General features: G+C 45.4%; 1 protein-coding gene across 2 annotated transcripts in view; it reads left to right on the forward strand.

Annotated features, from left to right (window-relative positions):
* Nucleotides 1-2,681: 2,681 nt before the first annotated feature.
* The window catches only part of LOC109323469 (S-adenosylmethionine synthase-like), a 41,274-nt gene continuing 20,333 nt past the window's right edge, over nt 2,682-23,622 (forward strand). For both annotated transcript variants that reach the window (XM_019555040.1, XM_019555042.1), the window contains exons 1-4: nt 2,682-2,843; nt 14,526-14,603; nt 20,122-20,244; nt 23,192-23,304. In XM_019555040.1, coding sequence (XP_019410585.1) covers nt 2,771-2,843; nt 14,526-14,603; nt 20,122-20,244; nt 23,192-23,304 — 387 coding nt within the window. In that variant the 5' untranslated portion in view covers nt 2,682-2,770. The remainder of the gene's footprint in view (nt 2,844-14,525; nt 14,604-20,121; nt 20,245-23,191; nt 23,305-23,622) is intronic.

Consider the following 23,622-nt stretch of genomic DNA (forward strand, 5'->3'; position numbering starts at 1 on the left):
GCAAGAGATAATTATAACTAACAGAAAAATATGTAATGATGACTAACCTCATTATACCATATGTAAACAAACATAAATATGGAAGGTCAAACCCCTCTCAGGGTAGCTCTCCACCCATAAGGCGGGAGTCTACCCTTCTGCAGAAGTAATAAAAAAATTATTGCTGGCACTCTCATGTCTCTTGAGTAATATCATCACGGCTAGTGCCCACGATGCAAGCCAAGTTGCCCTTTCCTGTTTGGGCAGCTAACTCAGGTCTTGCTGACAGGACCTGAGCCAGAGCTACTGATGAGGGTTGGGGAGGTGAGAATTCTTCAAGTCTCCTCTGAACTGATGTACATGAAGCATTTGACAGTGGCTTGGGAACAGATATGTTGTCATGGTTCAGTAGTGTAAGGAGCAGCCATTACAGTATTGTGTGTCCTTCCCTATTCGTTTGTACCCACCTGTTATCTGTATTGTGCACCAAAATTGTAGATTCTCAGAAGTTGCTCATGATTTTGGGTGCCGTAAATTCTGGATTCTGAACTAACATACTTTATAAGCTTGTTTTGTTAGACTGAACACCTGCTTCCTGAAGCAGGCCCCTTTAAGATGTCCGATGTAGAGCACCCAAAATTAGAGGCACCAGAAAGCACTGACTCCTGGAAAAATCTTTTATTTAGCTTTGGGGTCTCTGAGCACAGATGTATTCTTCTGTTAAGTGCTGTTCAGATGTAATAAAAAGGCTACGGTAATACAAAGAGAGCCAGGGCAGTGTAATACTTCAAAAAAGAACAGCCTATCCAGGCATTTCTCCTTTCCTAACAATATCTTTCTATACAAGTGTAACAGGCCAGATGGTCTCACAGGTGGTTTGCCATCCCTGGGGCCTCACCTTGACTTGCTTCACATCTAGGTGTACAGTCATGCTTCCCACCTCACCAACCACATCTTGTTCTTAACTATCAATTTTGGGAAGCGGCCCTCAGATCACCAGTGATACCTCAGGTTCCTTTCTCCGCCCTGCTCATCACAGGGCCACGTTGGTCTGGCTCACTGGGCTAAAATCAGTGCAACAGGGCAGTCCAGGCTTTTAAGAGGGAGCAGGCAGCTCTGTTGAAGAAGCCTAACTGTGGGCATTTGGGTAATGAGGGAATATCCCACTAGTAGGTTAAAACCTCAGGTGGGAGAACAGGTGGAAGCAAACTGGAGGAATAGTTTGCAGGCAGGAAGGAAACTACAGCCCTGATAAGTTTGCTACCAGGCAGGGCCCCCACTACTGTACAGGACCAAAAGGGCCCCCACTTGCTACCCAGAAAAGAGCTAAAGGCTTTTGTTCGCTGGTTTATTTGTCCTTTGGTGAAAGGACTGTTTTTGTATTGAAAGGACTGACTGAGGAGCTCTTTAGGGAATAAAACCACCCTACCAGACAGCAAGTTTACCAACCTGCTTATAATCACTCTCTCCAGGGCCTGATGATAACTCATACTGAAGTCTCTTCCCCTCCAGGGGTGGGCTGCTCACAGCTACTTGTAAACAAAAAAAATCTCTGCTCACTCTTCCTCAAATGCCTTCCCTTCTCCCCAGTAGCTGTCCCTTAACTTGCAGCATATTCACCCTAGGTTAGCAACATAGCAAGGTATTTTTTCCTGCAGGCTTTTCCCTACCAGCTACCCCAGCTACAACCCTTTTAGACTTACTCAGTTCCCAGTCAAGGGAATTCTTTCCACTAGTACATCCTGAAACAGATTGCCTGAAGCCCAATGTGTATCTCTTGGCTCCTCCCCTTCTGGCTATAGCCTTTAGTCTTTGTGCCAGGGGTTTTCTATTATATTACATAATTAACCTTGCTACTTTGCTGTCTGTAACTTACAGCCTTGCAGCAGTCTGTACCCCTGCAGCTTATAGCCTTGCAATTTGTACTCACCCTCTTTTAAATAAAGGGGTTAGGGGCCCTGTTACAGTAAGCAAATGCCAGATTGCTGTATAATTGTAAACAGGATGAGGAGTAATCTGTATTGATCAGGAGTGGGGAAAAAAGATGGTCTACAAGTCAAAATTTTCAGAGATAGCCTAAACATTCAGGATACGGTCTTTACTCATTTTGAGGGATAGCTTAGAACCAGCTGGGTGTCTTTCCCAGGGACAGTAAAGAACTCATTATATAGTGTCAGCTTTTAACTATAAAAGTTTTCATTCAATTAGACTCAATTACAGTGTTTCAGAAGAGGGATGTCCCTTATCATCTGTATATATTTATTCATGTCAGAATATTTTTCTGCAACTTGCATCACTGAAGCAAAATAGAGCATTCAGATATTATATTGCTTAAAGAGAATGTGACGTTTCCCCCACATGCTTTCATGATAAAAGTCTGCAGGATGTTTTGTTACAATTGCCAAATGAATCAGTTTTACCGGATTTAAGGAAGTAGTGGAAGGGACCTCAGGAGGTCACCTAGTCCAAGACAAGAATGGAACTTGGCAAAGAGGTTTGTAAAAGCACCAAGCATTGGTCTAGCCTTGTTCCCTTTCACTTTAGTGGGAACAAAGTATGAACTACAAAAGACTTAGAAATCCATTTGTGTTATCAGATGCAGTGCAGCATATATTTTAGTAAAAACAATCTTAATCTGTTGAACTTCTGGGTAATAAACTTGCAGAATGGTTACATCAGCAACTTGCATAAATAAATTAACCTTTCACCTCTCTTTTCTCTCTTGCGCTTGCTCTGAAATCTAGCTGCTGGAGTTTCTCCTTGTCTGCTGGGTTTCTAAAACTACTAAAACATGTCAAACAGTATTTTTAAAAACGAAAAAAGATTTTTGTTTACCTCAGAGTCTGTTGCAGAAGGGCATTCTGGTAAGTAAAAACATTGATTGAATCTTTCCTTTTAACAGCTAGTTTTACAGAAGATTGTCTATTACAATTTGATTAAAAACTCTTGTCTTTGCAGCGTGTATATTTTGGATGGGCTCCAGATTAATTGGTTTCTCATTTGAAAGTGTCACTTTTAGTTTAATATTCAGTTTAAATTAGAAAATATGTTGGATCAAAACTGGACAGAAGCTAACTTTAGACTTTTACAAGGAAAAAGGCATTCTGGGGTCTTCTGTAAAGATGTGAAGTTACTGATGGTACTGAGTATAAGTTTCATCCCATGCTGAAAATACTCACAGTAGGTCTCCCAATGCATGTGATTTTTTTAAACATTTAGTGCTCTGTTGATTTGTGATTCCCATCAGAGCTATATTCTAGGCACTTCTGCAACATTTTCACATGTCTATAATGTTTGGTTGTTTTTTTAGAACAAGGCTGGACTTGCCTTGAGATTGGAGTGTAATCAGAACCTCTTACACAATCTGGAATTGAAAAGCAAATTATTAACATAGTATTTCTTGTTCATTAAAGTTCAACTTTTTTCACAGGGATTTATGAAACATATTTATTTTGAAACGTAACTGACTAGAAAAACTAGATCACTAGTAGAAGAAATATTTCTTTGGCTTTCTGGGAAGTTTGAGTCTAACGAGAGTTTTAGACCCTTAAAATTTATAGCAAAGCAGCTTAAAAGAGATCCCAAGGTAATAACTGAATGTATTCTGTCCACTTTTATGATAGAATGCAGAACTGTCCAGAATGCAAAGGGCACAGCTGAACACACATGTAGCTGGCGGGGGGGCAGGATCTCTAGTGGGAGTGTACAAGTGTAAAACTGTTCCCTGCAGGCTTCTTTTTTTTTTTTCGGTTCCTCTTCACTTTTAAAAAGAGAGGAGACTGAGGTATATAGTGGTCTTACTGCATCTAGATGAGCGTGCATGTGTGTTTATCCCTGAGAAAACAGCAGCTACACATTTCTGCTGCTGCTTGTTGTCCCTGGGGAACACCCCTGCATACAAATTGCCCCAGGTGGGGTAGGGGAGGGTTTTTTGTTTGTTTGTTTTGTTTTTTACTTCAAGTTCCTGATGTAGATTTTGTTCACCTGTTGAATCATAAATCCAAGCTTTGCTCCACTGAAGAAAAAAAAATCCACTGCTGCTGTTCAATATCAGCAACAGTTTGTGAACAGACTCAAGCCTCATGTAGAGGTCATGTTGGCAGAAGAAAAAGCTGGGTTCAGAGCAGGGAGAAATACCATGGAGCAAATCTTCAACATCCGAGTGCAATGATTTAGGTCCTGCACTGAGTAGCCACAACTATGAATGAGGAAGAAAACAGATTTTTGATAATACCACAGCACAGGGTTCCTCTAGTACAGACCATGTTTCTTTACTCTTCAGGAATCATGTTCAAATTCCTTACGTGATAAGATGTTCCCTTATAAGGGACTGTCTCCAATGTCTAACCCTTATCGCTACATCTTCCCTTCAAAAATAAATGAATAACCGTCAAAATATAACAACAAAAACTCCATAACAACAATACAAGACAAAACCACCACCACACCAAACAATCCATAACCTACAGAGGAGAGGTTACCAGCACTTCAGTCTGGAGTGAGACTTTACCACTCACTTTTCTATTCTTTAGGTCCCTTTAATTTATTCCCAGAACGCTATGAGCCTTTCTGGCCATTTCACCTGCCTCCTAGATCTCCAGAGTATCAGCTCCTCATTGGAGGTTTGAGGGGTCTCTGTTGCATCATTAGTTTCTTCACTTTCTGAGGATGAGGAGGAAGAACTAGGAACCGTTAACTCAGGCTGATGCAAGCATGTATCTCTTCCCGATGCCCAAGAGCTAAGTGGAAGCACTAGTAGGTCTCGACACTTACATCAAAGCATGCCCCCTTGGTCTGTCTGAACTAGATAGTACCGTGGGTGCTCTAGCTGTTTCACCATATCCTGCTGGTCCTGTGTTTGACAAGTAATTCCTCAGACAAGCTTTATCACCTAGCTTTAGTAGAGAGAGCTCACAACCTCTTGTACCAAAGTAGTATTTCTGTTTCTTCTTCTGATCTTTCACTCTCCTTATTGGAAAGTCCTAACACAGGAGCCATAATGTGTTAGTAATGGGCAGATTCGACTATATCCGCCAGCCCATTAACAACTGTGCTGAAGACCAGCCATTGTCCAGAGGTGTGCTATGATAAGCCATTAGTGCTTTATATAAGTCCCCTTCACTGTCCAATGCATTTTTCATTAGGTTTTTCACTGTCTGAAGGGATTGCTTTGCAAGGCCATTCGATTGGAGAAAACTGGGACTTGACATGATAACAAAAATCCCAGTCCGTGGCAAATTGCTTAAACTCTGCGCTGGAGAAATGTGGCCCATTATCACTGAATATTTCATCTGGTATTTCATACCTTGCAAATATGGCCTTCAAGCAAGCTATCACTGAGCGACTGCTCGTACATTGCAATGTACAAATTTCTGGATACAAAGGAGTAATAACCATTAACTATTAAATACACCTTGGAGTTCCACATAGAGATCAGTGCCCACCTTCTCAGCAGCCCTGTGTGGGACAGGGTGAGGCTTTAGTGGTTCTGTCTGCTGGCAGGGTCTGAATTTCAGGAAGACGGAACAGTTTTCAACTGTGTTAGCAATGTTCTGATTGATCCTTGGCCAATATATCACCTCTCTTGCTCACTTCTTGCATTTCTCAATGCCCAAGTGTCCCTCATGGATCTTCTGTAGCATTCCTCTTTGAAAGGTCTGTGGTATTATGACTTTCTGCCCTTGAAAATAACTCCTTCAATGACTGAAAGGAAGTGTTGGCAAGTCCAGAAGTCCCACACACCCAAGTCACAGGTACTTCTGTTCTCTGGAAACTCAAAGTTATCATTTCTTTCAGGATCCCCAGTGAGTGATCCTTTTCAGTTCCTTCTTTTATTTGTTGTAGCCTCCTGTCCACAATTGGCAGTGAACTAACAATCAAGCTGATACAGGCTTGCATCTGTCTCGAAGGTCTTTTCTGCTTGTCCAGTAGAGGCTATTGCCCTGAACAGCGCATCTGCTGCAAACGGAAACCTGCTAGGTGTGTAGTTCACAATTAAGTCATACTTCTGCTGCTTAAATCATCATTCTTTGAATCCTTAAGGTACAGTTGTTCAGAGGGTTGCTAAACAGTGCTATCAAGGGCTTCTGGTCTGTTTCTACATTCACTTTCTGCCCATAAATATATTAATTGTGAATCTCTGGCATGCAAACAAAATTCCTAACAACTCTTTCTTAATCTGTACATACTTGCTTTCTGCCTCAGTTAGTGATTTAGACGCATACGCAACAGGTTGCCATAGAGTATCAAAATTCTGCAGTAGCACAGCATCTAATCCTGACTGTGAAGCATCTGTTGATATTTGTATTGGTTTCCCAGGGGTACAGAGTTTTAATACAGGCTCTTGTATTAATTGTTGCTTCAATGCCTTCCATGCTTCCTCCTGTTCTGGATTCCAGCATCATTCATTTTTACTCTCAAGAAGTATCCTTAGAGATGCTGCTGTTGTAGACAGGTTTGGTATGAGCCTTCCAACATAATTTACCATTCCCAAAAAGCATTGAAAGTCTTTTTTTTGCCTGGGGGCGTGACATCACTTCAATAGCCTGAATTTTTTTCCTCATCTGGTTTTACCCCTTTGTTGCACAAAGGCGGTTCGTTTCTTTGGAGGCTCGCAAAGTATCACAGACACACACTCAGCCACCGGCGTAAAAGGTTGTATTTGTTTGCAAACAAAGGTCAGAGCAGAGTCAGGTACTCAAATTACTCTGACCCCACATTGGTATTTGCAAGTGGAATTTATCTTCTCTCTTCTGAGCACGTGTGCAAACACCGGAACTCTTACAGCTACTTCCGTTTCATACAAGCATACGTGTAGTTACATCACTACATACATTGCATGTATAGTATAATTAGCTACTTAAGTATGCAGGGCAGAGTGGTAAATATGCATCAGCTAATTAAGCATGCTCAAAGACCACAACAGTTCACCAAAAGTTTACACTTCAAGGCTACAGTCAATTGAATTCCAGCTTCTGTATCAGCATGAGAAAGGCTAAGGTGGGACCGGGGGAGAAACTGCAATCAGCATAAGAAAGACTAGGGAGAAGCTGGGGAAGAAGGAGCCTTGGGCAGTATTTCTTTCTTATCAGGTGCAAGATGCAAGCTACGCATTTCTAACGCCTTTTCTAGAAATAATGTCTCCCATAATGTCAATTCTGTAGCCAGAAATATATTTCTGCCCATTTAGTTTCAAATTTACAGCCCTAGTTGCGTCCAACACCTCTCAGAGCCTGTCATGCTCTTCCTTGGTGGAGCCCCAGATGATGACATCATCCATAGAGGTGTCTACACATAGAATATGCTGATAAATCATATGTATAGCTTTGACACACACCTGCAGAGCTAAAACTATACTGAAAGGTAAACGCAGAAATTGATACCTTCCAAATGGAGTACTGAATGTACGTTATTTAGAACTTTCTTCTTGACTTCACTTGCCAGGATCCTGAAGAAGAATTTAATTTACTGAAGAATAGTGCATTTGCAAACTGAGCCATAATCTCTTCTTTGGTGAGCAACTGAAAATGTTCTCTTTTTATGGCCTTATTGAGATCCCTTGGATCCAAGCTGTCCATTATTCTTCTACAATAACTAGGGAGTTCACCCACTCTGTTGGCTCAATTTTCTGTATTACCTGGGCTTCCTCCATCTTTTTTAGCTCTGTCTTGTTTATCACAAAGGGCAAAAGGCACCTTTTTGCATGGGTGTATAACTGGGGGGACTTCTTTATTTATCTGAATTGTAAGTTCCCCTTGTAAGCAACCAAGGCCTTGAAACAAGTCTTGATATTCCAAGATAAGGTCCCTGTAACACAAGCCAGAGTGTTCTAATGCAAGCACCCATTTAACCAAATTGAGCTTTTCACAAGCTGCTAGGCCCAAAATAGGTGTCACCTCCTTAGGCACTACAATGAATGCAAAATTGTATACCACATTTTTATGTCTGAGGCAGGCTAGGCACTTTCTCTTGACCAGTATCTTCGCTCCTGAATTAGGTAGTTATGTTTACTTTTGTAGGCCTGTTTTGGTTTACTTTTCAGCCTTTTATAATCTTGCTCCAGTAAAATGTTCATCTGAGCCGCGGTATCCAGTTTGAATGGAATCTTTATCTCGTGCACTTCCAGTGGCAGGATCCAGTCCTCAGTAGCTCTGCTTGATTCTACTGTATCTATATAATATTCTCCTCTGGAGTATCTTCAGCCATATGCACCTGGACTTTAGGGGCTTGCACTTTGTAACATTTGGCAAAATGATTATTCTTCCCACAATTAAAACAGAGTTTTCTTAATGCAGCACATTGTTTGGAGCCATGCTGCATTCCATACCGGCTGCATGCTTGCCTGTACTCCATCTGCCCCTGAGTAGCAGTTGTGGTAGCTGGGGCAACCTCCATTTGAAGTGGCCTTTTCTGTCTGTCTTTACTACATATTGGATGGACGACGCCCTCAGCTGCATTCAGTTTTTTCTAGGGATAGGTCTCCTTCCTGTATGAGCTTCTCTCTCAATCTATTGTCTATAATGCCACAAATGATTCTGTCCCTGATCAGAGAATCCGCTAAGTCCCCCAAAACACAGGTCTTGCTCAGCCTTTTTAACTCTGTGATATTGATATGAAAATCGCGGTTCGTTTCTTTGGAGGCTCGCTAACAATGTGTGCCTGAGGAATTATTATTCGCAACACAAAGGATATATTTGCAAATAGGGTCAGAGTGAAGACAAAAGACCACTCTGCCCCCGAGGAAACCTCTCAACTCGCTTTTATCCCTCCTCTCCTGGGCATGTGTGCAGAAACAGGAACTCTTACAACTCATTTCTGGTTCATACAAACATACATGAAATGACGTCACGTCATCCGTTGCATGTGCATTATAATTAACTACTTAAGTATGTGGGGCGGATAGGCATATATGCATTAGCTAATTACGCATGCTTAGAAAGCTCTCCAGGTTACCAAAAGTTCAAACCCCTCTCTCTTCTCAAGGACACAGCCAATTAAATCACAACCTCTGTAATCTACATGAGAAAGAAGAGGGAGTTTGAAGGTATGTGTGATTTATTATAGGAAAAAGATAGTAAATTAGCAAGATGTCCTTGGTGGTGTTTCTTCTTATCAGGTACGAGATACAAACTGTGCAGTTCTAACAACACTCTATTCATTATACATTTTTAATAATATTTCTAACAATATAATGCTCTATGCTTTCATCTGGTTTTTGCATGCACATAAAAAATTACGTCTCTCAAAAGTCTCATTGCATTTTGGCACACAGTATTCTTCAAAATTTATTCAATATCTCATTTAACTTCATGTTTTGGCTTGGAGCAAATGTAAAGTTGTTGTACACCTAAAGAGCTTCTTCCCCTACCACACACAGGAAAATGGATGATTTAACCTTATCAGTTTTCTCTTCTGCTCCTATAGCAGCTAAATACAACTCAAAACTTTGTCTAAATTTTTCCAATTCTCAGCTATATTGCCTGACAGCAAAAGGCAAGAAGGGGCTTGTAATGCATCCATGGTTAACTGTCTCTGAGCTGGTTACAGTTCTGCCTTGCAGGGAGGGTACTGTACTTCCAGATGTCTTTGTTCCTTGCTGAGTGTGCTGCAGATCCATCCAGTCTTCCCCATTCACCACTGCTAACACCATGTAATGATTTAGGTCCCACAGTGAATAACCACAACTATGAATGAGAAAGAGAACAGACCTTTTAATGATACCACAGCATGGGGTTCCTCTAGCACAGACCACGTGGCTGCCTCCATTTTGATTTCTTTTTCTTCAGGGATCATGTTCAAATTCCTCATGTGATAAGACATGCCCTTGTAAGGGACTATCTCGAAAATATAACCCTTATCATTACACCAAGTACTATGTGAAAAATACCATGATCATTGATGACCAAAAAGAACTTCATCATAACTTCAAAAGCTTTTTTGAAGTTTCTCCCCTCCCCATCTGCTCCTTTCTCTCCCCGCCTCTCGCCTCCTTTCCTCTGCCTGTCTTCCCCTTTCTGTCTAGAACCTGTCCAGAACTGTAGCTGGGTAGCGGCCCCAAAGCTTAGCTATGGACCCAGACAGTGGTGTCAGCTGTGGGTGCAGCCAGCAGGTTCTGGAGCCCCGATGTGGAACCTGATGGCACTGTCCACAGCCATGCCGCAGAAGCTCCTGCCTGGGTCTACAGCTGATACTGCCAGCAGGTTCCAAGTCAAGGCTCCAGGAGCTTCCACTGCGCTAGAAGGGTGCTCCACAGCATCAGCTGTGGATGCCACCAGCAGGTTTTGTGTTGGGGCTTCTGAACCTCTGGGTGGTGTCCACAGCTGATGCTGCCACCCACCTGCTAGCCAGCTGCAGCAGAAGCCCCGCCCAGGTCCACAGCTGATGCTGCCATATTAAGGGCTGATATAGTGAGTTGGCAACCATCCACCCATCAGCTGGATTGAATCTGTTAGCAGGGCAGATCCGACCCATGGGCTGTACACTGCCCCCTACACTCCTGCCCCAGATTATGGAGATGCCCAGCCCTTTGACATTTCCCCTTACTGGGGAATAATTTTACTGACTGATATTACCTATTACTAATATTACTGACTGATATTACTCAGTTCAAATAGGTCTGGTAAGACAAAAGACCTTGAACTAAAAAAAGGAATGACCCTGATCTGAGGGACAACAGGGACCATCTGTGAAACAAAGACCTGCTGGAGTCCCACATGGAAGATAGGTAATACTGGGTCTGTTGCCCCAAGGATTCTTTTTATCAGAGACCCCCCAAGGATTGACATGGCCCCTTGTCCGATTTGGTATCAAGTGAACTTTATTTAGTAACCCCCAAGGTCATTACAAGTATTCTTCCTTGTAATAGGACCTGGCAAGTGGTTCCTTAGATGTTACAGCAGCAACCTTTGGTGGTACTGGCATCAGATCCTCTGCTGGGTGTGTGGGATGTCAGTTTCTAGATTCCTCATTGTTCAAACAGGAATTCCAAGGTTGCTCCTGTCTCCCAAGGATGGCAACACAAATACACGCTGTCTCTTTGTTTGTCCACTACTTTTGTAACTTTCTCATCTCAAACTGTCCAATCCTCACGTTTCTAACCTCATCTTTTTAGATAAGGTACTCCAATCTTACTATGTTTCTGGTTTTCTTTCCTTTTAGGGAAACTACTGTACCTGATTAGCCTGCCATACTAATCACAGCACTCAGTTTTCCCAGCGCCTTATAAGGCACTCTGTACAATTTAATTGCTTATATCCGGGAAGGCCTAAAGTTATGCTAAGAGCCTCAGCGTAACTCAGTTTGTCCGTTACAGTGTCAGATTGGCATTATAGTTTTATTTTCTCCGCCATATTTTATACGAAATAAACAGTGCTGTGCTTAGCTGTTGATCTACAGTCAGAGCTGCTGGGATAATTAGTTAATTGTAGAGGTACTTCAGTCTGAAACAGCAGTCTGGAGTTAGAAGAACACAATTTTCCATCCTGAGAAAGGTAATTGGTAGAGGACAGAGATGTGAAGACACTGACAGTGGGAGAGTACAGCTTCTGTGCTGCTACCACCAGCACCCCCACTGCTGCTGGTCACTGTCTCCGGCCAGGCTGCAGCCCCACATCCCACCATCAGTGCAGAACTTGCACCACTACCACCCACATTGCTACCGGGACCTGGCTCTGGCTGGGCTACAGCCCTATGCCCTACACCCTGCTGTTGGTGAAGAAATCTTGAGGGGCACATGCACCCTTCCACAGTTGCCTGTGCCTGGGAGTGATCCCTTGTAAAGGCCACAAAAGGGTTGGAGGTGTAGTTAATCCTAGACCTGTGGTAAGTAGAAGCTCCAGGTGGGTTAGTATCCCAGGGCCTTTGTACACACCACAAAATTGGCCTTTAAAGTGGCTTAAGTGCCCTTTTGCGCTACTTCAGTGGCGTTGCTGTTTACACTGTCGGGGATGTATTGTGCATTAAATGACTTTGGGATGTAGAAAAACAAAACACATCCAAGGAGTTTTAGTTTGCTACCTAATGAAGTGCAACAGCCACGGAGGGAAGCACTGGGCCCCATGCAGCTCAGGGGCTGTACAGACAGCCTGGCAGCAGCGCATGCAGGCAGGCTCTACCGAAGGAAAAAAATAAATAAATAAAAAATGGCAAGCCTGATTTCCACCCCCTTCCCCTCCCCTCCCCCCACCAGAGCCAGCCTGCCTGCCGGAGCTGCACGGGGGCACAGTGCTTCCCCCCATGGCTGTGGTGCCCCCTGGGACAGCCTGGGATGGGTGCCTGCGTGTGGGTGCTGCCATGGAGGGAATCACTGGCCCTCCTCACAGCTCAGGGAAAGCTTGACCTGTTGGCAGCTTGCCCTCTCTGCTCATCCCACCACCAGAGGGGCAGGTAAAGATTGGGCCCTACCCTTGTGTACATGCTATGGAGGTTTACTTCAGTTTAATTCTCCCTAAATTGAAGTGGTGTTTTTAAAAACCTACCACTTCAATTTAGAGAGAATTAAACTGAAGCAAACCCCTGTGGTGTATACAAGAAGCCCTAGTGTACCAAATTCTGCAGCCAATTAAAAACCAGTTACTGCCCCAGAGAATTTAGTAGTTTCATTACCATTACATTAAATAACATTTTTCATTGGGAGCTCTAACAGGGTTTCCTTTCCGGCCAGGACCCACCTCCAGGCTTCTCCTGTCTCTGGGCAGTCTGCCTGCTCCACTCTCCTGCCATGCCTTGAGGAAAATAAAGTTCAGCTATTACTTGAGCAGGAGACTACATTTTGTACGCCTGGATGGCTAGGGCCATAAGTGCACGCTCCAGCCAACCCTGTACATGCCCCGTGCCTCGCAGATGTTCCACTGTGTGTCACCTCTTTAGCCTAGGTCCAGAGTAAACTGGGTACACAGTTGTAGCTCTACCATACTACCCCAGAGGGTCACTCTCATACTATTCCTCTCTCACTGGGGTCCCATTCACTCTGCCGGCTTCTTTCATGCTACCCGCTCTCCTGGGCCACATTCATACCGCTCAGCCTCTCTGGCTTCAGGCTTGTCTCTCCACACCTCAGTCAGCCCCAGCACAGTCTATTGGGCATCTCCTGCTGCCCTCACCTGAACATTTGCTGAGTGACTCTACAACTGTTAGCCTACTTTGCTCCTGGCCCCTCGCCAGGCCTTCATGTTTCCCACTGGGCCTCTTCCCTATTCACTATGCCCCTCTCTCAAGGCCTCTACTCACGCACCAGACTCACAGGGTGAGTGTGTTACCCCTCTCTCTCAGGGTCTCTACTCGTGCCCCCAGGCTTTACCCTACTGCCTGGGCATGGCTTCAGGACCCTCCTCTGGTCTGGACTCTGCCTCAGGGCTCCTAATGAGCCTGGGCTTCCCCTGTTCTGCTGGAACACCACCAGGGATGTGGAACTGGGGTTATAAGGTGCCCCTTTCCACCTTTCACTGGGGAGGTAACTGGCCTGGCATTTGCTGGGGGCTCCCATGCCACTAGGATCTCCACTAGGCCACCCTTCCCCATGAGGGTGCAGTTTCACATCATGCCCAGGACCACAGGAGCCTGCACCTCCCCATAGCCGTTTCCCTTATCTCCAGGTCTCCAAGCAGGCGCTCAGTCAGCTGATGTTGCTGCCTCCCTTGTTAGCAGCCAACTGTCCTCTCTATATAGCTGGCCTGCATTTAAAAATGGCTGCTGCAATCAGCCAGCCACCTGGTGGCTGCCTGCTCCAGTCTTTAAAGTGGCAGGCACCAAAGGTGCGCTGCCACGGTACAAAATTTTGTAGTTTGCCTTTCACTGAAACTAATTCTCCAAGCCATTTGAAGAGATTTTTTTTTTCCTTTTTGATGACTGCATCATAACTTGGGAGACATCAGGTATTTGGAAATGACTCTGATACACCAAGAAGGTGGTGCAGTCCCCAACCTTGGAAGTCTTCAAGACACCTTGCTGGGATCATTTGATCTCAGCACTATTCCTGCCCAGAGTGGGGGGGGTGGACTTGATGATTTTTCAAGGTTCCTTTCAGCCCTTAATTTCTAGGATTCTGTGATCTGATTTGTCTGCAGTTTTGCACTTGAGGTGGGAGATGGAAGCAGTCAAGGACAGAGATGACCCAAGCAAGGTGCAGGGTCCGGGGCAAATCAGCCTATGCAGGGTCCTGCCCCCCGACACCATGGGCCCAGGACCTGAAGAAGCTGTCGCTGCCATCAGCGGCAGCAGTGTCTCCAGTGGTGGGGGAGAGGAGGAGGAGGGAGGTAGAGATTGGCTGGACACAGAGCTGCCGCTCCGCTCAGCTCCGTACTGCCACTGCTTCACCCGGCTCCATGGGGACCCCCAAAGCACAGGGCCTGGGGCAGTTGCCCTAATTCACACCTCCCTAGGGACAGCCCCAGTCATGGATCCCTTCCAGCATTTTAGTTGTCAAACTTGCATCTAGGGTTCCAGCCTGATGGCATATTGCACTGTCCACTCCTGTTGATCATGTTTATGCTTTCAGAAATGACTGTTACAGGGAGAAACTTTATAATACCATTCTACTTTTTCCCTAGATAAAATATGTGATCAGATCAGCGATGCTGTTCTTGATGCTCATATCAGCATTGATCCAGATGCGAAGGTTGCTTGTGGTAAGTACTACTTATATCAATTAATGAAAGAGAAAGAAATAGTCTGCATGTGTAAAATAGCATCCTGCATTCAAGGATTTGTTTATTAGACAGCCAAAGCTAAAAGCACATTCTGGAATAGTATTCAAGTGAAGACAGCAATAAGAAATAAGACAGCAAAATATAATATATAGGGAAAGTGTTGCCCCCAGGATTCCTTTTACTAGAGATTGACATGGTCCCTCATCCGATTTGGTATCAGGTGAACTTTATTAGTAAACCCATGGCTTATTACAAGCTTATTATCCTTGTAATACAACCTGGCAAGCAGTTCCATCAGGCATTGCAGCAGTGACCTTTGGTGGTACCAGCCTCAGATCCTCTGCTGGGTCTGCGGGATGTTAGTTTTTGGATTCCTTGTTACTCAAAACAAGAAGTCCAAAATTGCTCCTGTCTTCCCAAGCTGGCAACACAGAACACGTGCTGTCTCTTTGTTTGTCGGCTACTTTTGTAACTTTCTCATCTCAAATTGTCCAATCCTCAAGTTTCTTACCTCATCTTTTTAGATAAGGTATTCCAATCCTGTTCCATTCTTGGTTTCCTTTCCTCCTAGGGAAACTACTGTACCTGGTCGCCCACCATACCAATCACAGCACTCATTTTTCCTAGTGCCTTATAAGGCACTCTGTACAATTTAATTGCTTAGTTCTGGGAAGGCCTAAAGTTATGCTAAGAGCTTGAGCATAACTCAGTTTGCCCATCACAGAAAGGAAAACTGATAGCAATCAATACAAATTAGAAGTTCTGAAATGTAGAAAATAGAAGAGGTAATCTGGTGACATAAGGGAGAAATCATGGCTGGAAAAACTAAGGTTGATGATGAATTTACAAACACTTAAGTAAAAAAGAGGATCCTATTCATGATACTGACCAATTTCTAGATAGAAATAGTAAAACTCTTAGCAAGAAACAAAAGGCAAAAGTTTTCAATAACTATTTCTGTTCTGCATTTGAAGAAAAGCAGGATGATGTATTTGTATCTTATTAGGATCTTGATGTACTTTCAAGACCATTTCATAGACATTAGCGCTGGAAGGGATCTTGTAAGATAATTGGTTCCAGCCCCCTGCCCAAGGGGCAGGAAGTCAGCTAGGCTCAAAGTGTCCCAGCAAGATAAGCATCCAAATGCTTCTTAAAAGTGTCCAGAGTAGCTGCTTGTACCAGCTTAGTGGGGAGTCTGTTCCAAGCCTTGGGGGCTTGGACAGTAAGGAAGTTTTTCCTTATGTCCTGCATAAAATGGTCTTGCAGGAGTTTGTGACTGTTGGTCCTTATCATCCCTTGGGGTGCTCTGGTGAACAAGTATTCCCCCAGATCCTGATGCACAGCCCTTATGTACTTATAGGCTGCTACTAAGTCACCCCTGAGTCTGCGCTTCTCCAGGCTGAAGAGTCCCATGGCTCTCAGCCTCTCCTTGTAATTCCTGTTCTCTTGCCCTCTGATCATGCATGTGGCTCTCCTCTGGACTCTTTCAAGCTTTTCCACGTCCTTCCTAAATTGTGGAGCCCAGAACTGGATGCACTACTCCAGCTGCGGCCTCACCAAGGCCGAATATAGCAGGAGGATGACATCCTGGGTCTTGATTGAGATGCATCGATAGATACAAGCCAGAGTTCTGTTCGCTTCACCAGCTGTGGTATAACATTGGTGGCTTATGTTCATCTTGTGGTCAGTCATGACCTCCAAGTCTCTTTCAGTCACGGTGCTAGTGAGTGTAGCATTGCTGAGCCTATATGTGTGATGGGGGTTTTTTTCCCTCCGAGGTGGAACACCTTCCATTGCTCCATATTGAATGCCATCAGGTTTTCATCCGCTCACCTTGCAAGCCTATCAAGGTCAGCCTGGATCACCAGCCTATCCTCAAGCGTGGACACTTTCCCCCAAAGTATGGTATCATCAGCGAACTTAGCCAGTCCACTTCTGACACCAGTGTCCAGAAAACTGAGTATCCAGATTCTGGATATGAAGACATTAAAGAGTACAAGTCTGAGAACAGAGCCTTGGGGGACACCACTAGTCACTGAGTGCCATGTTGATTCAGTTCTGTCAACTAATACTTTCTGGGTCCTCTCTTTTTAAATGTAGGAGGTGCATGAGTTCCCTGTTGTGCCAAGGGGGTTGTTGAGCCCCTTAACCACCTTTCCTATGGGTTGGGATGGACTCCCCTTGTGCATCTAGGATCAATTCCTTAAGGAGCAAACACCCATCACAAATTCCCCTCCCTGTGAAATTATGGTCTCTCAAGGCCTCAAGAACAAGCCTTCTAAGTTTATGAAAGTCAGCCTTCCTAAAGTCAAGGACTACTGCATTGCTGGCTGACTTGCCAGCTATGTGATGGATAGTGAAAGTGATCAACCCCATTGTATACTGAGGAGCATGTTGGACATCATCTACTAAAGATAAAATATTTTAAATCAGCAGGCTTGGAAACTTGTCCCCAAGAGTTCTAAAAGAGTTCACTGTGGTGATACCTGAGGTTTTGGTGTTATTTCTTAATAAAACTCAAAAAATACAGGGGAAACCCAAAACATTAAAAGATGAGTGTTATAGCTAGGATGGTTTTCAAAATGGGCAAGCGAAATGACTCAGGAAAGTATCAGCCTAACATCAGTCTTTGGCAATGTGAGAGCCCGGAGGGCACGCACCGAGGGCGTATTCCCGGCCAGGGACATGGACCACCTCACGCTGCGATGTCCATGCTACAACAAGAGCTCCTGATCTGCACCAGCCTAGCTTTACTTCTGCACCAGGTGAATCGAATTGGAGCCAATCCACAGTGCGAGCTATATCTGGAGGCCAGGGGGCAGACCCAGAGGAGGAGAGACACCAAAGGAGCAGAGATGAGGAACCGAGGAGCCAGAAGTGTGGGTAAGCCCTTGGTCTGATTCGGAAGAAGCAGTGGCACCCTCACTGCAGGAGTGAAGAGGAGGGCGGAAGAGGCCAGGGGCCATAAGGGAATCCAGGGAAGACCCTGGAAATGCTGGAGGCGAGGGATCTGCCTGAACTGCTCGCCGCAGCAAGTTTTTTTTCTGTACTTTCTTTTCGCTCTCTCCTGGGACGTCCCTTGGCCGATCGAAGAGTCCAGACCAAGGCCAGGCATCTACCCAGGGTCCCCAAAGAGGCTCCATGGCTGAGATGGGGCAGAAACCCTGAGCAGTGAGGACTGTGCCCCGTCCCCAGCTGATCGCTCCGGAGGGAATCCCCAGCTACTTAAGCGGCTTTGCTGGCAATTAAGCCCTCTGCAGTTCGGTTTTAAAATCCTGGGGAAGAAACCAGGGCGGGAAGGTGGACCACTGAAGATCCTGGGGTAATGGCCCCAGGCACCAGGGCACCAGATCTTGAAGACACCCGGGAGAAGAAAAGGGCAAAATTCAAAGGACTTAAAAAACAAACAAACGAGGAATCGGAAAGTTGGCTCCAGGCTGGTCCTTTCTTCGTTTCTGGGCTCAGACTTCAGGCACCGGGCAGCCCCTGCGATTGATCTGGGCATGAGATGGGCAGTCACCACCTTCCTTTTATGAATCTCTATATCATCAAAGTCGTGGCAGGCAGGAAAAGAAGGGGTACCAGATCTCACCCAGCTCAACCATAGGGGCACAGCCACCCCAAGGGGCCAGTGAATGTCAGCAGGACATCGGGGTATACATCCTTACACGGTGACTGCCCGGCAGGCAATATAATGGCACATTCTGATATAGAAATCAATAAAAGGACAGGAGTAGAATTCATATAAATCAAATGGCTTCATGGAAAACAGGGCTGGTCAAACAAACCTGATTTAATTATTTCTGATGAATAGCTTGATGAATAAAGGTAAATGTATTGATATAATATATGCAGCTCTTACATAGCATTTCCCAGCTGATCTCAAAGTGCTTTTCAGAGGATATCACTATACTTTTCCCTGTCCCACAGATGGGAAAACTGAGGCACAAAGAAGGAAGTGGCTCATTCAAGGTCATCTAGCAGGCCAGTGGCCAGGCCAAAAATGGAACCTGTATCTCCTGAGTCTCCTCTTTCTCTGTCCCCTTCCCTCTCTCCAGAACCCAGCTAGAGCTGTAGTTCACCAGGAACCCCAGAGCTCAGCTGTGGACCCAGACTGGGATTTCCACTATGGTGGACACACAGCAGTGTGAGCTGTAGGCAGAGCCAGCTGGTTCCAGAGCCCTGATGCGGAATCGGCCTCTGGTGGCCACGGCTAACACTGATGCCTACTCGGTGAGGCAGAAGCTCAGTCTGGGTCCAGAACTGATTCTGCCAGCAGGCTCCAGGTAAGGGCTCCAAGTGGGAGCTTCCACCATGCTGGGAGGACAGCAGTGTCAGCTGCAGATGCCACTGGCAAATTCTATGTTGGGGCTCCTGAACCTGCTGGTGGTGTCTACAGTTGATCCTGCCGCCTGCCCACCTGCTGCAGTGGAAATCCCGCATAGGTCAGCAGATGATGCTGCTGCATCAAGGGCTGATGCCACTGGGTGGAAGTCCTGCCTGCCTGCCTGCCTGCCTGACACCACATGGTGGCCGTAGCCTCCAGCTGCCTGCGGGACAGAGCCAGTGAGTTGGAGGCTGATTCCACATCAGGGCTCTGGAACCAGCTGGCTCTGCCCACAGCTCTACCCATAGGCTGGATCAAATCTGTTGTTAAGCCAGATCCAGGCTGCAGGCCATGTTTTACCCACCCCTGCACTAGCCCCTAAGTTCTTGGTCAAAAGGTGAGCACCCTTACCTTGGCACTTCATCAGTACTGCAGAAGTTGGTGTTGTAGACTGAGACCCAAGCTAGGTTATGTATCTAAATTGGTCTAGCTGCAGCAGCAAGGAGCCTGGTATGAGTCAAGTGATGGGATAAATTAGCCCCAGCTGGATTCAGGGCTGTTGAGGCTATGCTGCTTTTGATACCCAAGCTATCTTGTTTAAAGTTAACTTGGGGATGTAGTCTGTAGTATAAACCAGCCCTTACAGTATCCCTAAACCACATTAAGATACCCAACGTGACTGTAACAGGCAGCTGGAGGGGAATGATGCTACACACAGTCATGTCTGAAAAGCCTATAATCTATTTGGCTCCCCAGGAGCCCAAAGGGGTGTTATAGCAACTGGTGATAGCTGAAATGTAGGTCCATTCTGATGTGCCCCCTCTTGGCTGGCAGTTTATGCCAGAGGTCAGGCAGAGCAGTTTTGCTTGCCCTGCACTTTCAGGAATTCCAGTTCTACACAGGGACTCTCAGGCAGCCAGAATGGTCTCAAGTAGGTGGAGAATACAGGAGATCCAACTCAAAGTGTCACAGTGTACAAGAACCTGTGGTTAGTAAGAAGACAGGTTTAGAATTAGTCTAAACATCAGACTTAATAATTGATGCAACTCCATAATGTGTTTTGTCTAGTCAGCCTCAATTTCTATTCCATATTATTTGTAGAACCAAATACACTTTCAAAATGTATATATCAGTAATTTTCATTTTACTTCATTGATACTTTTTTCACAGAGTGCGTGGCAAAAACTGGAATGATTTTGCTATGTGGAGAAATCACTTCCAAAGCTGTAGTAGACTATCAGCAAATTGTGCGGGAGACTCTTAAGAGAATAGGCTATGATGACTCTTCCAAAGGTGAGAATAGGCTTCTGCATTGTGGGCATGGCATGCATCAACATTTCCCATCACATACCGACAAATTCATCTCAGTAGTAATCTTCAGGAAAATAGCACCATAGATATATCTTGCCTTATAAAAATTTTTTAAAAATGATAATATAGACATGGATAGGTCACAGTTGTGTACAGGTTGGGCCTTTTAAGGTGGCATAACACAAGAGGCTGATTTTTGGAAGTGCTGAACACTTTTCCAAGTGAAAGCAGTAGAACTGGAGCATTGAAAATGACATAATGAGGAGGTTCTGGAAGTCTGCAAGCAAATGACTAATATTATAACAGCATGAGAACTGATTTTGTTTGTACTTGGGTTTGACTAATCCTGAAGTTCATAAGCAAACGAATTATTTTGTGTTCCTAATGTAACAGCCACAATATGTCCCCATATGTATCCAAAATTTATATAATGCAGTAGCCACAATATTTTCTTAAATGTGACCATCCTACTTTAGCCTTCCATATATATGGCACAAGTATGTTTTCCTTGGTGTTACCAAATGGCCTTTCTATCTGCATTCCAGGGGAACATGAATAAGAGCCATTGATAAGTCTATATATTTTCTTCCAGCTTTCATAGTTAAATGGTTTTAGACAATGGGGTATGTCTGTAAATAACTTAAAAATGCCTGTGGTTGGATGAACTATGGAATTAAATCTGACACGGCAGTTGAAAAACATGAGTTTTTTCTGCTTCCCTGAACAGTTAGAGCAGTGGTTTCAACCTTTTTTAAACTCAAGGAACCCCTCCAGAACTTTTCAAAATTTATGAGGAACCCTGTTTTAAAAATTAGTATGAATATCTTATGATTATTATTATAGCACAAACATTATAATTATATAGCTAATAATATTATGTTATGCTATAATTATTTGTGTCATTAATTGATTAGATTGCATAGCCAGCACAGTCCAACCCTGAGCAGTGTTTTCTAGAAACAGGCCAATGGGGCAGGTAGAACTGCCCCATGCACCTCTGTTTTCAACAGGCAAGTCAGAACCAAACTGAGAAGCAGCTGCAACAGAAATGCGTGCTGCCTGCATTACATTGCATAGGCAGTTGTACTGTTTCTGCTGCAGATTTTCTCTATTCAGCTCTGACATGCCTCTTGCACATGGAGATGCATGGTGCAGTTCCACCCCATGGCAACGGCAGCTTGAGATAAATACCATTGTCACCAGATAGAGCCTTACCCCATGCATCTCCATTTTCAGGAGGCACATTGGAGCTGAACTGGGGAGAGCTGCAACAGAAACGGTGTGCTTGCCTAAATGACTTGCTAAATATTTTTAATTCCTCGGCTGTATATTGTGTCCCATTGTCTGAATACAAGGTATTGGGTATGCCCTACCTGGCAAAGTGTGCCTTCAGCTTCCTGATTACTGGTCTTGGTTGTGCTTCCTGGCCCCTGTTCTTTGCCCCGGGCCCATCTGCACTGCACACGACCAGCTCAGGAGAAGGGAGTGCAGAGTGGTACCAGCCTGAGGGTAGCAGCTCTGGCAGCAGAGGCTGGGCATGGCAGTCCAGCCTGGCTCCGTGCAGCTGTCTCTGCTGCTGGCCAGGACTGTGTGGAAGGGCACTGACCTCCGCTCCCCAGTCATCCCAACCTGCAGAGCCCGGCTTCATCCCCTGGGGCCACTTGTCTCCTCCCCCCAGTTCAGACTTCTCCAGACTTTACCTGGCCTACCACCCTGCCCCACCCCCATCCCAGTGCACAGCAGCTTTTGCCTGCAGGAAGCTGTGGATCAGGTTGAGAGGCAGAGCTCCGTGTCCTGGCTGCACTGCGGGGAGGTGTGGGGCAAGTGTCTCAGGCCACACGAGCAACCCACTCCTGGCTGTGGCAGATACCTGGCAGGTACTTTGGCCTCCCCTTGCTCCCTCATTCCATCCTTTGGTGCCACATGGGGGAGGTGAGGGCTCCAGGAACCGGCTGCACTGGGACCTGGGAGCTGGTCTGTGGCAAGCAGGCACCCCTGTCCTCCCTCTCACCTCTGGGACATTAGCTCTGGTCTTGAGCAGCCCCCACCTGGGACAGCAGTAGGCACATTGGGTCTGTGTGCAGCTGAGGCATTTCTGTGGAGCATGTTGCTTGCCCTGCACCCCACTCCTGGGAGGCATGGGGGGGCATATACCCCCCCATATTTGTGTGTGTGGCAGATATGGGCTGTTTGCTGTGGGCTTGGGGCTCTCCACCCTGCTGCCTTTGCCCCGGGACTCCCTCTGCCTGTCCAGCAGCAATGGGGGTAGCGAGTTGTGCCTCCCACTGCTGGGCAGGCAGGGGATGCACAGGTGGTAGGGGCCTCCTGGGGCTAAGGCAGCAGGATTGGATAGCCCTGAGCCCACAGTCAGCAGCCCGCTTCTGCCCTTGCCCTGCTTGGCTCTGCCCTGCTCCAGCCATGGCAGGTGGAGGGAGGGGTGCAGCAAGCAGGGAGGAGAGAGAAGCATGTGTCACCCTACCCCCAGCCTGGCCCGGTCCACCCAGCCTCCCCCACAAGGCATGAAGGCCTGCCCCACCTTTGACAGCAGCAGCACCAGGAGGGGAAGGCCCCCCACATTGGAGTCCCTGCTGGGCCTCCAATTTTCTATTTGCCCAGGTCCCCAATAAATCTTAAATTGCCACAGCTGACCTGTTGTGGTCTCCCTGAGTTCTTTGTAGCAGAGGAATTGCTCTGTTATTTTTCTATAGTTAAGAAATGAGTGAAAGTTAAGAGTTGGCATTTTCCAAAGGACGTCTTGAGTCTCAAAAGGTTGAGAATCGGTGTTTTACACTTCATACTTGTTTCTCAAAAGCTTGGCATCTTTGCTAATATATTCTGAGAATCTGAACCAACATACAGTGAAGCTTTTATAAGAGTTTTTGAAAACAAAAAAGGCATGTCTTTATTTTACTCAACTTTTCTTCACTAGGACTAGACTACAAGATGTGTACAGTGTTGGTAGCTCTAGAACAACAGTGTAAAGAAATTAAACATGCTGTTCACCATGGCAAGAATGAGGATGACATTGGAGCTGGGGATCAGGTAATATGACTTAATTCTAAACATTTAGTTGAATACAGTGTATGTTACAATCTGTTCCATTTGCTCTCATAGAGCAAATGAGTTTGAATAAGCATGTGAGTTTGAACAACTAAACATTGCCCCTACTGTCTGCCAAAAAAGGTCAAGAAATAATGTCACTTGCACTTATTTCAGTGAGACTTGGATGCACATCAAGTTGTCAGCACAAGCAAGTACGAGCTGTTAAGATTTGCTGTGGTATTTTGAATTATGCAAGGCGTTGTAGAGGTCATTTGGGGAATGCAAGCTCTGCAGACACCAGGAGCTTGTTCTCTGTCA

Source organism: Crocodylus porosus, unplaced genomic scaffold, assembly GCF_001723895.1.
Source record: "Crocodylus porosus isolate Cpor-Errol unplaced genomic scaffold, CroPor_comp1, whole genome shotgun sequence".
Lineage (NCBI taxonomy): Eukaryota > Metazoa > Chordata > Crocodylia > Crocodylidae > Crocodylus > Crocodylus porosus.